The sequence below is a fragment of the Lagenorhynchus albirostris genome, chromosome 5, assembly GCF_949774975.1.
Source record: "Lagenorhynchus albirostris chromosome 5, mLagAlb1.1, whole genome shotgun sequence".
Classification (NCBI taxonomy): Eukaryota; Metazoa; Chordata; class Mammalia; order Artiodactyla; family Delphinidae; genus Lagenorhynchus; species Lagenorhynchus albirostris.
The window spans coordinates 65417983-65431713 of NC_083099.1; the positions used below are offsets into that span (position 1 = coordinate 65417983).

At 47.0% G+C, this 13731-nt stretch overlaps 1 protein-coding gene across 2 annotated transcripts in view; it reads left to right on the plus strand.

Moving 5' to 3' along the window:
• ST6GAL1 (ST6 beta-galactoside alpha-2,6-sialyltransferase 1) overlaps positions 1-5905 on the plus strand; it is a 135077-nt gene extending 129172 nt beyond the window's left edge. For both annotated transcript variants that reach the window (XM_060150255.1, XM_060150256.1), the window contains 2 exons: positions 477-651; positions 3052-5905. In XM_060150255.1, coding sequence (XP_060006238.1) covers positions 477-651; positions 3052-3299 — 423 coding nt within the window. In that variant the 3' untranslated portion in view covers positions 3300-5905. The remainder of the gene's footprint in view (positions 1-476; positions 652-3051) is intronic.
• Positions 5906-13731: the final 7826 nt, after the last annotated feature.

Below are 13731 nucleotides of genomic sequence, written 5' to 3' on the forward strand. Positions count from 1 at the left end.
ATTCTTATGCTGGACACACCAATAGCTGATGGGCTCTGGTATCCCTGGCACTGTCCTCTCACTACCTCAGTTTCCAGTTTTGTGTTGATCTCACTTAGAACTGAAATTTGCCTGGGTCAGGTCAAGGACTGTGAATCCACAGATGTGGCAAGCTGTGCCCCCGTTTTCACCCCTTTAAAAGAGAGGTGGGGTTAGATTGGGCCAAGAGGCCCTCTCGGCTCTGATATCCTTCCCAGATTCTAGGATCCTGAAGTCTGAAGCCGTTCCAGGGTCAACAAGCTCAAAGCTTGGTGAGCACAGTGCTGGCTCCCCCACTATCGAGTGAGAGCTTGAAGTCCGGAATTGTCTGTGCCTCAGGAGTCTGCCTTGGTCCTTCCCCACCTCCCCTCAAGTCCTCAGACGAGGATGACCCCCTGGGGGCAGCAGTGGCATTGGCACGTTGCTCTCCTTGAGAAGACCTCTTCCTTCTTTTTCAGTGGTACAAGAATCCCGACTACAGTTTCTTCGATAGCTTCAAGAGTTATCGTAAGCTTCATCCTGATCAGCCCTTTTACATCCTCAAGCCCCAGATGCCTTGGGAGCTGTGGGACGTCATTCAAGAAATCTCCCCCGAGCAGATTCAGCCAAACCCCCCCTCTTCTGGGATGCTCGGTGAGTCCATGTCTGGGGAAGGACCTCTTGTGCTTGATTCTAGAACAGATTAGCCTTCTACTGGGGTCTCATTCGTTCATTCGTTTGTTCGTTCACCACACAGTTGCTAGGTTTTGGCTGTGTTTGTACGCTGAGGCAAATTCCAGCTAAGACACAGAGGTCGATAAGATAGACTCCGCCTCCTTAATTTCAGGGTGTCCAGTGGGAGAGTTCAGTCAGGTGTCTGCGGCAACGTTCAGTTTGTGCCAGGAAAGAGTGACCAGCCCGTTGCCATAGGAGAGAGGACCCCCTTCCAGAGGGACAGTTTGAGAACTTGGCCCAGGCCTGGGAGAGGGGAGGATTTGGCAGGTGGAGATGGAGAAACGGGAAGCACAGACAAGAGGCGGCAAGAAAACGGGAGGAGCAGGGCTGAGACTCGGATGAGGCCAGCGAAGCACTTGCTTCGGGTGTCGATTGAAGGAGGTGCCAAGAAATTCAGAAACAAATGATATCTTAATACAGTATCTTTTTTAAAAAAATCACAATTACTGCAAAATTTTATGATAGACAAAATATCAAAATTTTAGATAAAGACAGGATCAATAATAATGTCATTATTGTCCTGGGCCATATTAAAATCTGTGGAAAAAGGAAGAGTCAATAATATTTTATTCAGAATTTCAAAAATCTGTTCACCCTAGTGACCACCCTAGTCGTGGCCCTGAGAGAAGCCTGAGTGGTCAGGCTTAGCCGGGTTTGGGGGCCACGAATGGAGCTGTGGGTGCTGACGTGGGGGTGGGCTGGGGTCAGAGTGCTGGGGGCCCTGCATGTTGGCTACAGACTTTCTTCTTGGACCTACTCCACACCTCTCCACCCTGATGGCCGTCTGCCCTTCCCTCCCTTTCACTTTGAGTTCAGCTGGACCACGGGCACTTTCCACGAGCCTCCAGGGCTGCCTACGGCTCCCCGCCCCCCGCCCACCTCACGGTCCCGGCCCACCCATCTTCCCTACTGGACTGCAAAGTCCCTCAGGGCAGGGACTGCGTTTGCCTCATCCTTGTGGGTCTGGTGCAGGATAGCCCTGAGCTAAACGTTCCTTGAGCAAACGAACAAATAAGTGTTTACTATCAGAGGCATTTCCTGATAGAAAGAGATGGAAGCGCTTTCAGCATCCCATCGTCTTCATGCCTTTCTCTTCCACTTTTGGATGGGTGCATTAGGGGGCTCTCCCTGGACCCCTTTTGAGCAGAAGTAGATGGAGAGCTTCCTGGGACACTTTCTCATTGCCCTACTGCCTGCCTTTGCCCATGCTATTCCCGCCACCGCCAGGCTTTCCCCCTTGCCCAGCCCTCATGGCCAGAGCCCCTGCCAGGCCCCATAGCAGTGCTCCGGGAGGTGCACCAGGACCCTCTCTCATGGAGGGCTCCCTCCCATCATCTCTAGAAGCACTTCTGCTGTGCCTTCATCAGTTAGTTGCAGAGGTGTCTTTTCTCCCCCACTGAACCAGGAGGCAGCCAGAGGGCAGAGGTGGGGCTTTTCCCATGTCTGATTCTTCTAGAACAGAGTTGCTGCTAGCAGTTTACAGTTTTGCTGTTAGTGAGGACTGTTCATCATAAAGATTCCCTATATTTATGGTTGACAAAAGCAGTCTAGAGCCATGATGTTATTGCATCCTAACGATAGCCTATGTGGTAGGAAGCGTGGGTAAATCACCCCCTTGGGGCAGATGAAGAACCTGAGGCCCCAAGCAGATGAGCAAGCCAGGTGGGGACAAGCGTGGGTGGTGGCAGGCGTCTCCCACCTCTTGCTGGGTTTGCACCCTGAGTGTTCTGTACCCTCCCTGAGAGCACAACCTGGCCACACCCTCCCGGCTCTTGTCTCCCGCCTGACTGAGCAGAGCGCATCAGTACAGACCACGGCATGCTCCTGTGCCAACGGTCCCTCCTCCCACCTGAGGCACGAAGCCTTCCCTCCCCACGCTGTTCCTCCGGGTACTGATATAAGAAACGCCTCCCAAGTTACCATCTACAGAGCTGCTAGAAGGTAATATCTGCACGGAATGGTTCCGTCTCCTCAGTCACGTTGTCCTGTCTCTTCATTTATGGACAGTCATCAGTTCATTGACTGATGACGGAGCCCTCCAACCCATTAGTGTTTAGGGAGGACCTGCTGTGCACCAGGCCCTGACCTGGGTGCTGAGCAGGGCAGCACGAACCCTACGAAGGTGCATAGGGCCCTGCACCCAGAGGGACAGCCTGCTGGACTGGCTTCCCAGAACAGCTCAGACTGGGAGTCACACTCAGGAACTCCAGACAGACCCCTCCCCAGATGTGGGGGCGTAAGCTGCTGGGCTCCCTGGGCAGCACTCTGGGGAGCTGGGGTGGGCTGCCGGGCAGGACTCACCTCTGCTCGCCTCTGCAGGCATCATCATCATGATGACACTGTGCGACCAGGTGGACATTTACGAGTTTCTTCCATCCAAGCGCAAGACCGACGTGTGCTACTACTACCAGAAGTTCTTCGACAGCGCCTGCACGATGGGCGCCTACCACCCGCTCCTCTTCGAGAAGAACATGGTGAAGCACCTCAACCGGGGCACGGACGACGACATTTACCTGCTTGGAAAAGCCACGCTGCCTGGCTTCCGGAGCATTCGCTGCGGAGCGTAAGCTGCCCGGCCAGGCCCCCTCACCCTTCTCCATCGGGCATTTTACAGCTGGTCTCCTGGCCACCCTGGGCCCAGGAAGGCTGTTCCTGAATGATCACTGCCTGCAGTCCAGGCAGCAAGAACCTTCAGGAATCCAAGGGCAGGGACCCAGGCCCAGCCTGCCCTTTTGTCATGGGGGTGTGTGAATCGAGAGCTTCCCACCACACTCATGTACACACGCCTAGGATTCCTTCCAGTCAGAGTCCTCTCTGCCCCTCCCCTGCACAGGTAAATGCAGGATCCACCCTTCCCAGCAGGGCTGCCAAAGCTGGGCTGCTTTCCCCACTGGAATGGTGTTATTCTTGCAAACCAGTGCTCTGTCACGCTTGAAATCTACACCTAGACACTGATTTCATGTTTTAAACAAACTCTCCCATATTATGATTGTACCCATTACAAGGTGCCTCTGAGGGGCAAGTAAGTGTCACAAGGCATAGGAAACACAGTCAGTTCCTCCAGAACTACTAAGCTGCTCCTAAGGTCCACGCCCTGGGAGAGGCAGTGTTCCTATCAATCACTCCGCTGGTCTGGCGGCCCTTGGCCTTGGTGCTGGTGAGCAAAGGGTCTTGATGTACCCACAGCCCTCTCCATGTGTGAGGAGATGAGAGTACAGAAAAGAAGGTACCGTCTCCATCCTCAAGTTGCTTACAGCTCAGTGCGAGTGACTGAATGGATTCGGCGTGCTCAGTGCCCTGGGGGCTTGCCGCGTGGTGGGCTTGCTGTGCTGCCATCTTTGCACCAGCAGGGGCCACACACTTCCTGTGTCAGTGGGCCATAGAGGGCTTCATGGAGCTGGGGGCTGTGGAGTGGATTTTAGAAGAGGAAGAACATGTCAAGCAGATTCTGTCCGAGTCATCTGAGATGGGTTTTCCTTTCTGCCTTTATTACCCATATTTATCCGCTAAGATCTGCCTGAATTTACATGAGCTTCAAGTTAGTTTTTGAGGAAGCCCCTCCCTCATGTCTGAGGCAGCAAGTGCAGCCCCGTGACAGATGCCAGGCAAGCCAGATGCCAAAAGCCCTATCTCCCCAGGCTCGCCTGCTCTGAGCCTAGCCTACCCGCTGGGCGTGCACACCATATCCAGGTCTTCCTGTTGGATGCCTACCCCCACACCTCCTCCTGCAATCTTGTTTTTCCCTTTACTCTTCCTCCTCCAAAATTACTTTTAAGCATTTTCCACTTTAAAATACCCTCACCCATTTTTTTTTTTTTTTTTTGGACATACACGGGCCTATTGTGAAAGGTCTCTCAGGGACTGGGAATGGGGTTTCCTAGGACTTAAAGTAGCTCTCAGAGGTCAGAACCCTGGAGATCATGACTGATTCTCACCAGGTGTATCAGATTGCTGTACCCTCCACCCCTCCCTGCAAGGGAGCAACATCAGAGTCTCCAGGCAGAGGCCTACCCACTGTGGTCTGTCTACTCACTCCCTGGACCATTGTGCTAAGTCCCCTCCCCCGATGGGGAGCCACACTGGACTGGACCAGGCTTCTGGACTCCCAAAGCTAGCCCTGTGTGCTCAAGGGCCTCGAATGTTTGAGCTCCAGACCAGCTGTTTTGGAGCTGGAATCCTCGTTCGCTGCCAAACCACTGGCTTGAGGAGGCAGTAGAAAGAGCTCTGGAGTGAGAAGCCCTGGGTTTTCAAAGTGATGTTCCCCTATTACTCGATATGCCACCATGGGCAAATTCTCCTCTCTGAGCCTCTGTTTCCACATCTGTAAAATGGGTGATAAGCCTGCTTCACAGGTGCTGTGACGGTTACCTGGCATATTGTAGGTGCTCAGTACATGCTGCATTCCTCCCTTCCTTTACTAAGGACCTTCTCTGTGCTCACATCTGGGCAGGACCCTGCTTTGAAGGCCAGAGAGGGGGCCTTGTCCTGAGGGAAGTTAATGTCCTATTGGGAGACTACACCTACCCTGCTTAGAACACCCTGGAAACCATCCGAGGGAGTGGAGGGTGCAGAACGTGCCCCTCCTCCTCCCTGCCTGCAGCTTAGGCCTGATCTGCTCGGGGATGGGCAGAGCACTGGGGCCACTGGCTGCTGTGTAACATGAGTCTTTTCCATGTCTCTGGGCCCATGAATTCCTCACAATCTCTGAATCATGAGCACTGAGTGCAGAGGAAGGTGGCATTCCATCATCAGGAGAGAGATGTTGGTGTGGACACTAAGACTACACTGGGTAGATGCTAGCTTTTAGTTGTTGTTATTAAGGGATCAAGTTAATTTCACTCTGTGCTTTCTCTACATGGAAACTGGTAGAATGCAAATAAGATGTGGATATTATCATTAGTCTGATAAGATGTTTAATATTTGTGACAGGTAATTTAAAAATTATGACCGAGTCCTTTAGGAAAGCCACTGTCTCTAAGGTGTTCTGTTTTCTTCAGTAGCCATCTGTTCATTCTATACCATGAGGTCCTGAAATCCTTCCATCAATCAGATAAGCTATTGATATTGGTTTGGAGTTGAGACGTCAGTCTCAGAAACTTCTGAATCATGACTAAGCTAATTCTGAATTACCCAAAGATTATGTAAAATTTTAAAATAAATGTTTTTGAAAAAGCTTGTCCCTCTTTTCTTACTTGCTAAGGGAACAACTGCTCATTGTCAATTCTTGTCTCCAAAGAGGACACAACTGGAGTTCCAAACCCCCAAATCCTCCCCCACAAGCTCCTCTGGCCTCTTAGCCTCTCTTTTCAACACTCCAGGAAAAGGAATGCTTACTTACATGGCAGGACAGCATCTTTGAGATAGTGACTGGTTTATTTTCTTCCTTTTGCTCTTGCTGGGATTCAAATGATGAAGTGTGGTTCATCCAGCACCTCAGGGAAGGGCTGCAGTAGGGCAGAAAGCAGAATGAAAAAAGGTTGGTTTCAAAAGCCTAAAACCCTTAAAGGAATGATGTCCCAAGGGAACAGCCAAATTGTTTAGGAGGCGCAGGAGTAAGGCGCAGGAGTAAGTGGAGAAAAGGAGGCGCAGGAGTAAGTGGAGAAAAGGAGGCGCAGGAGTAAGTGGAGGAGGCGCAGGAGTAAGTGGAGAAAAGAATCATTCCTCTTCCCCATGAACTGCCCTGCCCGCCTCCTGTTACGGGCTGAATATGTCCTCCTAGATTCATATGTTGAAGTCTTGACCCCTAGTACCTCAGAATGTGACCTTATTTGGAAATAGACAATTGGTTAAGATGAGGTCATACTGGAGCTGGGTGAGCCCCTAATCCAGTATGACTGGTGTGCTTACAAAAGGGGGAATTTAGAGGTAGACGTGCACACAGGGAGAACGCCATGTGAAGATGAAGGCAGAGAAGTCGGGGTGATGCTTCTCCAAGCCAAAGGTTGCCAGTGAACCACCAGAAACCAGAGGAGAGGCATGGAAGATTTTCCCTCACAGCCCTCAGAAAGAACCAACCCTGCTGACACCTTGATCTCAGACTTCCAGTCTCCAGGACTGTGAGACCAAAATTTTTACTGTTGAAATCACCCGGTTCGTGGTGCTTTGTTATGGCAGCCCTAGCAAACAAATATTTCCCCACCCCTGCTTATAACTCCTTACCTACAACAGAGTCCCCTGGAGTGGGGCTGGAAAGAACACTGAGAGGAACCAGGCTGTCTCAGGACCTGGAGAGAGGGCCCTGTGCCGTGTCCCCAGCCAAAGCTCTAGGAAGGACCAGCAAATCCTTGGAGAGCAAGGCTTTCACGGGGCTCTAGTCCAGGCAGATTGGACCTTAGGCAGCCTTGAAGAGCTCCCATGCCTGGAGAGGCAAAGAAGCAGCTGAGTGATGAGATCATGAATGAGGGACCCCTGAGTAGTGTTGAGAGGTCAGATAACATGGAAGACTACTCCCCGACCCCTGCACGTAATGCCTTAGCATTGCAAGTTCCCTGGAACTCAGATGTAACGCCATCTCGACTGAGATTGGGTTTCTGCCTGAATCTCAGGAGAATGGGAGCTCAAAAGAGGAGTGAAAGAAAAATAGATTTCAATTAGTTTGGAAATTGAGATTTGTGCTTGCCAAATTTACAGTGGCCTTAAATCTCTATAAAGTCCTTTCAACTGGTGAGCTGGGCCTTGGGGTGGCACTAGGCTTCCCCGTTTGGGTCTTGGGGGAGCTTCTGCAACCTCCCCAGGCTGCCTTTCCCCTGGTTCCTACTTTGCTATCTGCTGGTTATTTTAAGGTGTGTATGTTAGGGGTGAAGGAGGAAAAATGAGACCCTGGCTTCTCTTTTCCTCACCAGCTGCTTAAGGAGAAGAAAGAAACAAGTCACAAAGAGAAAGGCCAATAGAGAGAGAGATTCGTACCTGCATCCTCCATGCCCACCCCACCCACAGATCCCCTTACTGACTGAAGCCCAACTCCAGGCTCTGTGTTCTTGCAGAACGCTTCACACCTTGGCAAGTGTGCGTTACCCACACCAGTAATGGCTCCAGTCATAAGCAGGAGGCAGAGAAGCGGTGCACTGGGCCTCTGGGACTGCCACCCCCACCCTATTCCCAGCTCCCTGTGTGGCTTTGGTTTCTACTTCGTCTGTGACTCTCACGGCAGCCTTCGAGGATGTTCTGTGATGTGATGGGGAGTGCATTATGGCCCCAGAGACACTTTCCACTCTAACTGGGGAAGGAACACCCTAACCCAGAAAATTCATCCTTATGGGCTTGGGTAATGGCATCAGTTTCAGGAGAGAGGAAAAGGCCTCATGTGCACCCATGAAATCCCATCACCCAATGCATTTATGCTGCCATCCAGTCGTCCTCAGGATTGACTGGAAAACAAGTTTATAATGGGGAGAGGAATTCTATTTAGTCCAGCAAGTGCACAGTGAGCACCCACTGTGGCTGGCATTGGGAGACAGTGACAAAGACTCCCAGCACCTGCCCTCCAAGAAATCAGAGCCTGGGAGACTAGACCTGCCCTGTCTGTGTGTAGTATTATCAGGTTCAAGTGAGAGAGCTGCCATTTTTTGAAAAGCTAAGCCTGGAAATTATGGTTATTGTTGTTAGGCATGAATTTATAACTGCATAGAAGAAAAATATTATGCAAATGCCAAATATGAAGGAATATGATCATACAAGGTAAAAGCACAATAATGAAGATATAGAAGATTCATTTTGGCTGGGATCTGGGGAGTCTTAGTGGGTGACAGTCTTGAGGGGCAGGCAGGATTCCCCCTTTTTTCTTTAAGGAAAATGCTTTTCCTGGTTATAAAAGTTACACATATTTACTGTCAATACACAAAATCATGAAGAGGAAAAAGTCCATCTCCACCCAAAGATAATCCCTACTAGCAGTTCCCAAAGCTATAGTAATCAAAACAGTATGGTACTGGCACAAAAACAGAAATACAGATCAATGAACAGGACAGAAAGCCCAGAAATAAACCCACACACCTATGGTCAATTAATCGACAACAAAGGAAGCAAGAATACACAATGGAGAAAAGACAGTCTCTTCAATAAGTAGTGGTGGGAAAACAGGACAGCTACATGTAAAAGAATGAAATTAACCATATACAAAAATAACAACCCAATCCAAAAATGGGCAGAAGACCTAAACAGACATTTCTCCAAAGAAGATATACAGACTGCCAACAAACACATGAAAGAATGCTCAACATCATTAATCATTAGAGAAATGCAAATCAAAACTACAATGAGATATCATCTCACACCAGTCAGAATGGTCATCATCAAAAAATCTAGAAACAATAAATGCTGGAGAGGGTGTGGAGAAAAGGGAACACTCTTGCACTGCTGGTGGGAATGTGAATTGGTTCAGCCACTATGGAGAACAGTATGGAGGTTCCTTAAAAAACTACAAATAGAATTACCATATGACCCAGCAATCCCACTACTGGGCATATACCCTGAGAAAACCATAATTCAAAAAGAATCATGTACCAAAATGTTCATTGCAGCTCTAGTTACAATAGCCCGGAGATGGAAACAACCTAAGTGCACATCATCGGATGAATGGATAAAGAAGATGTGGCACATATATACAATGGAATATTACTCAGCCATAAAAAGAAATGAAATTGAGCTATTTGTAATGAGGTGGATAGACCTAGAGTCTGTCATACAGAGTGAAGTAAGTCAGAAAGAGAAAGACAAATACCGTATGCTAACACATATATATGGAATTTAAGAAAAAAAAATGTCATGAAGAACCTAGGGGTAAGACAGGAATAAAGACACAGACCTACTAGAGAACGGACTTGAGGATATGGGGAGGGGGAAGGGTGAGCTGTGACAAAGCGAGAGAGAGGCAAGGACATATATACACTACCAAATGTAAAACCGATAGCTAGTGGGAAGCAGCCGCATAGCACAGGAAGATCAGCTCGGTGCTTTGTGACCACCTAGAGGGGTGGGAGGGAGGGAGACGCAAGAGGGAAGAGAGATGGGAACATATGTATATGTATAGCTAATTTACTTTGTTATAAAGCAGAAACTAACACACCATTGTAAAGCAATTATACTCCAATAAAGATGTTAAAAAAAATAACACCATATACAAAAATAAACTCAAAATGGATTAGAGACCTAAATGTAAGACCGGACACTATAAACCTCAGAGGAAAACATAGGAAGAACTCTCTTTGACACAAATCGCAGCAATATCTTTTTTGACCCACCTCCTAGAGTAATGAAAATAAAAACAAAAATAAACAAATGGGACCTAATTAAACTTAAAAGCTTCTGCACAGCAAAGGAAACCATAAACAAAATGAAAGACAACCCACAGAATGGGAGAAAATATTTGCAAACGAAGTGACCAACAAGGGCTTAATCTCCCAGATATACAAACAGCTCATGCAGTTCTATGTCAAAAAAAAAAAAAAAAAACCAATCAAAAAATGGGCAGAAGATCTAAATAGAAATCTCTCCAAACAAGACATATAGATGGCCAAAAAGCACATGAAAAGATGCTCAACCTCACAAATTATCAGAGAAATGCAAATCAGAACTACAATGAGGTATCACCTCACGCCGGTCAGAATGGTCATCATCAAAAAGTTCACGAACGATAAATGCTGGAGAGGGTGTGGAGAAAAGGGAACCCTCCCTACACTGTTGGTGGGAATGTAAAGTGGTACAACCATGATGGAGAACAGTATGGAGGTTCCTTAAAAAACTAAAAATCGAGGTACCATGTGATCCAGCAATCCCACTCCTGGGCATATATCTGGAGAAAACCATAATCCAAAAAGATACATGCACCCCAATGTTCACTGAAGCACTATTTACAATAGCCAAGACAAGGAAGTAACCTAAATGTCCATCAACAGAGGAATGGATAAAGATGTGGTACATATAAACAATGGAATATTACTCAGCCACAAAAAGGAATGAAATAATGCCATTTGCAGCAACATGGATGGACCTAGAGATTATCATACTAAGTGAAGTAAATCAGACAGAGAAAGACAAATATCATATGATATCTCTCATATGTGCAATCTAATTTTAAAAAATGATACAAATGCACTTACTTACAATACTGAAACAGACTTGCAGATATCTAAAACAAACTTATGGTTACCAAGGGGGAAACATGGTGGGGAGGGATAAATCAGGAGCTTGGGATGAACATGCATACGCTACTACATATAAGATAGATAACCAACAAGGACCTACTGTATAGCACAGGGAACTCTACTCAATATTCTGTGATAACCTATATGAGAAAAGAATCTAAAAAGGAGTTAATATATGTATAACTGAATCATTTTGTTGTGCATCTGAAACTAACACAGTAAATCAACTATACTCCAGTAAAATTTAAAAATACATACATACACACACACACACACACACACACACACACACATAGAAAATGCAAAAAAAGACCATATCCCACTTTTTTTTTTAATTTAAAAATATATCATAAAAATGCCTCCAGATCATTTAGGCAGCCAGCTGTGTCAGGAATCAGCCCCATCCACCAGCAGATTAACACTAGATCCAGGACCCCCTGGCCCTGCAACCACCTACCCCAGAACCTGGCTCTGCCCACTAGTGGGCCGGCACTAGCCCTGGGACCCCCTGAGGTTCTGCAACCAGCCAGCTCATGACCTGGTCCCGCCTGCCAGTGGCCGGCAGCCACAGCACAAGGTAGGGCCTGGCAACCGACTGGACCGGGGACCAGCCACACCTAACAGACTACCAACAGTAGTCAGGAGTTTTCTTTATGTTTCCTATGCTTGGGGTTATTTGAGCTTCTTGGATATGTACGTTTATAGTTTTAATCAAATTTGGAAAATTTTTGGCCATTATTTCCTCAAACCTTTTTTCACTTCCTCTCTCTCTGCTCCTTTGGAAACTCTAATACAGTAACAGATTGCTTAATGCTCACTGATGCTCTTTCCATTTTTTATAATTCTTATTTTTTCTGTTTCATTTTGTATAGTTTCTGGTGTTACATCTTCAGGCTCAGTAAACTTTTCTTCTGCAAGGTCAAATCTGCCGTTAATCCTATCCAGAGTATTCTTCATCAGATATTGCAGTTTTCATCTTTCTGCTACTTTCTTGAAAATATAAAATATACTTTTAGCAACTTTTAATGTTCCTATCTACTAATAATATCAACTTTTATTTCTGGGTCAGTTTTGACAGATTTTGCTCCTCATTATGGGTAGCTTTTTCCAGCTTTTTTGAATGTCCTGCTAACTTTAGATTGGATGCCAGATATAAATATTTTCTTTTTGGGTGTTAGATACTTTTGTAGTCTAATAAATATTCTTGAGTTTTGTTCTGGGATGCAAGTAAGCTTCCTGGTAACCAATGGTTCTTTTTAGGTACTGCTCCTAAGCTCTGTTGTTTCTCATTTCTCAGGGATCACTGTTCTTTGTTATCTGATTTCCAATGTCTTCAAAACTGTATTTTACATTTTTTGCAGTTCTTTAGCTGTTTCATGCAGGAGGGTAAAATCAAGTCTCTTTTACTCTATCTTGGCCAGAGATTGAAGTATCTCTTCATTAAAAGTTGAAGTGAATAAACGTTATAAGAGTTATACTTAAGCCGAATCCGGACTCATTCGGCTCTGTCTCGGAGACTGGAGTAGGGATACTATGGGCCTCTATTTCCCTCATTGGTAAAGAGCCTCCAGAAAAGGGCCTCATCCAAACGGGAGGGGACAGAGCTGAGGTGAACCTGCCTGGCTTAAGGTCAAGGGGCCACAGTAGGAGGGGATCAGATGCTGATTGTTCTATAGCCCTGTCCCATGGAATAGGAAGAGAGGACTGTAGTGAAAGTATGAGAAGACCTTATAAGTTCATACTCCCCAAAATATCTATGGGATACTGAAAACGCAGTGTGGCATGAGCACATAAGGAGAGGCAGCCAGAATGGCTGGTGCCTGGCACTGGTGCTCATAGAAGAAAAAAGAAGAGGAGAGTGATGGCTGTCATGAAGACATCCACTTCCTCTCAGCCCTGTTTCGGTAGAGATTTGTGGTAGCTGGAGCTTCTATTAAAGGGCCAAGGCCAAAGCATGAAGCGAGATTTGGGGAGGCAAAAATGGCCTCTGACAGAGAAGTTCCACATAAGCGTGTGTGTACATACACAGGTCAACCAGGAGAGGGGTGGGGGGCAACACGATCGTGGGAACCGCAGGGTAGTGTGGCTGCTTTCAGTAACTGCATTTTCAAAGACTTTAGCTACCAAAGTGACCCACTCTTTCCAGACATGAGATCTGGTCTTTCTGTGGTGCTGAGGTCTGTGTTTGTCTCTAATGACTACATCCTTGCCCTGGGCAGCCTACAGGTGGGCCTCTCCAGCGGAATAAACAGGGTCAGGGCTGAAAGCCCAAAGCTCTCGCTGTGCTTCCTCAGAGGTTTGTTTTTACCACTTGCCAAAAACGATTGAAGGAGTCTTAAAACAGGTGGGAAAAACTTACACTGAGTTCTTTATCGGGAAGCTCTGAAACCCACTTGTCAAAGGTCTATCCCAAGGCATAATTAAGTGAATGGAAAAGGACCAGTCTTAGGCACAGCACAAAAATAGCTGAACGTCTGTTAAATTCTGCAGCTTAGGTTGAGACAAAGACTGTGAACCTTCTTGAATGTCGGTGGAAGTAGATCAAAAGGGAAATGTGTGCTAGGTCTTTACATGAATACCGTTTTTCCAAATAGGAAATATCCCATTCTTGGAACATATTGCACAGCAAAAGTGGGTGGCCCTGGGCAGCACTGAGTAATAAAGTAGTATTCAGCTGAGAGTTCCAGGTGAAAGGAAAAGCTTAGAGAAACCCTGAGTAGCCGCTTTTACAATAAAATAATCCAACTGTAGTAGACCATAATGATCCAGGCGGCGCTCACCAAGAGAAGGGAGTTGGTGGTTTGGCCTGTGGTGACCATGCTGATCTCACTGTCTGCCATACTTGGCTAGCAGTTAG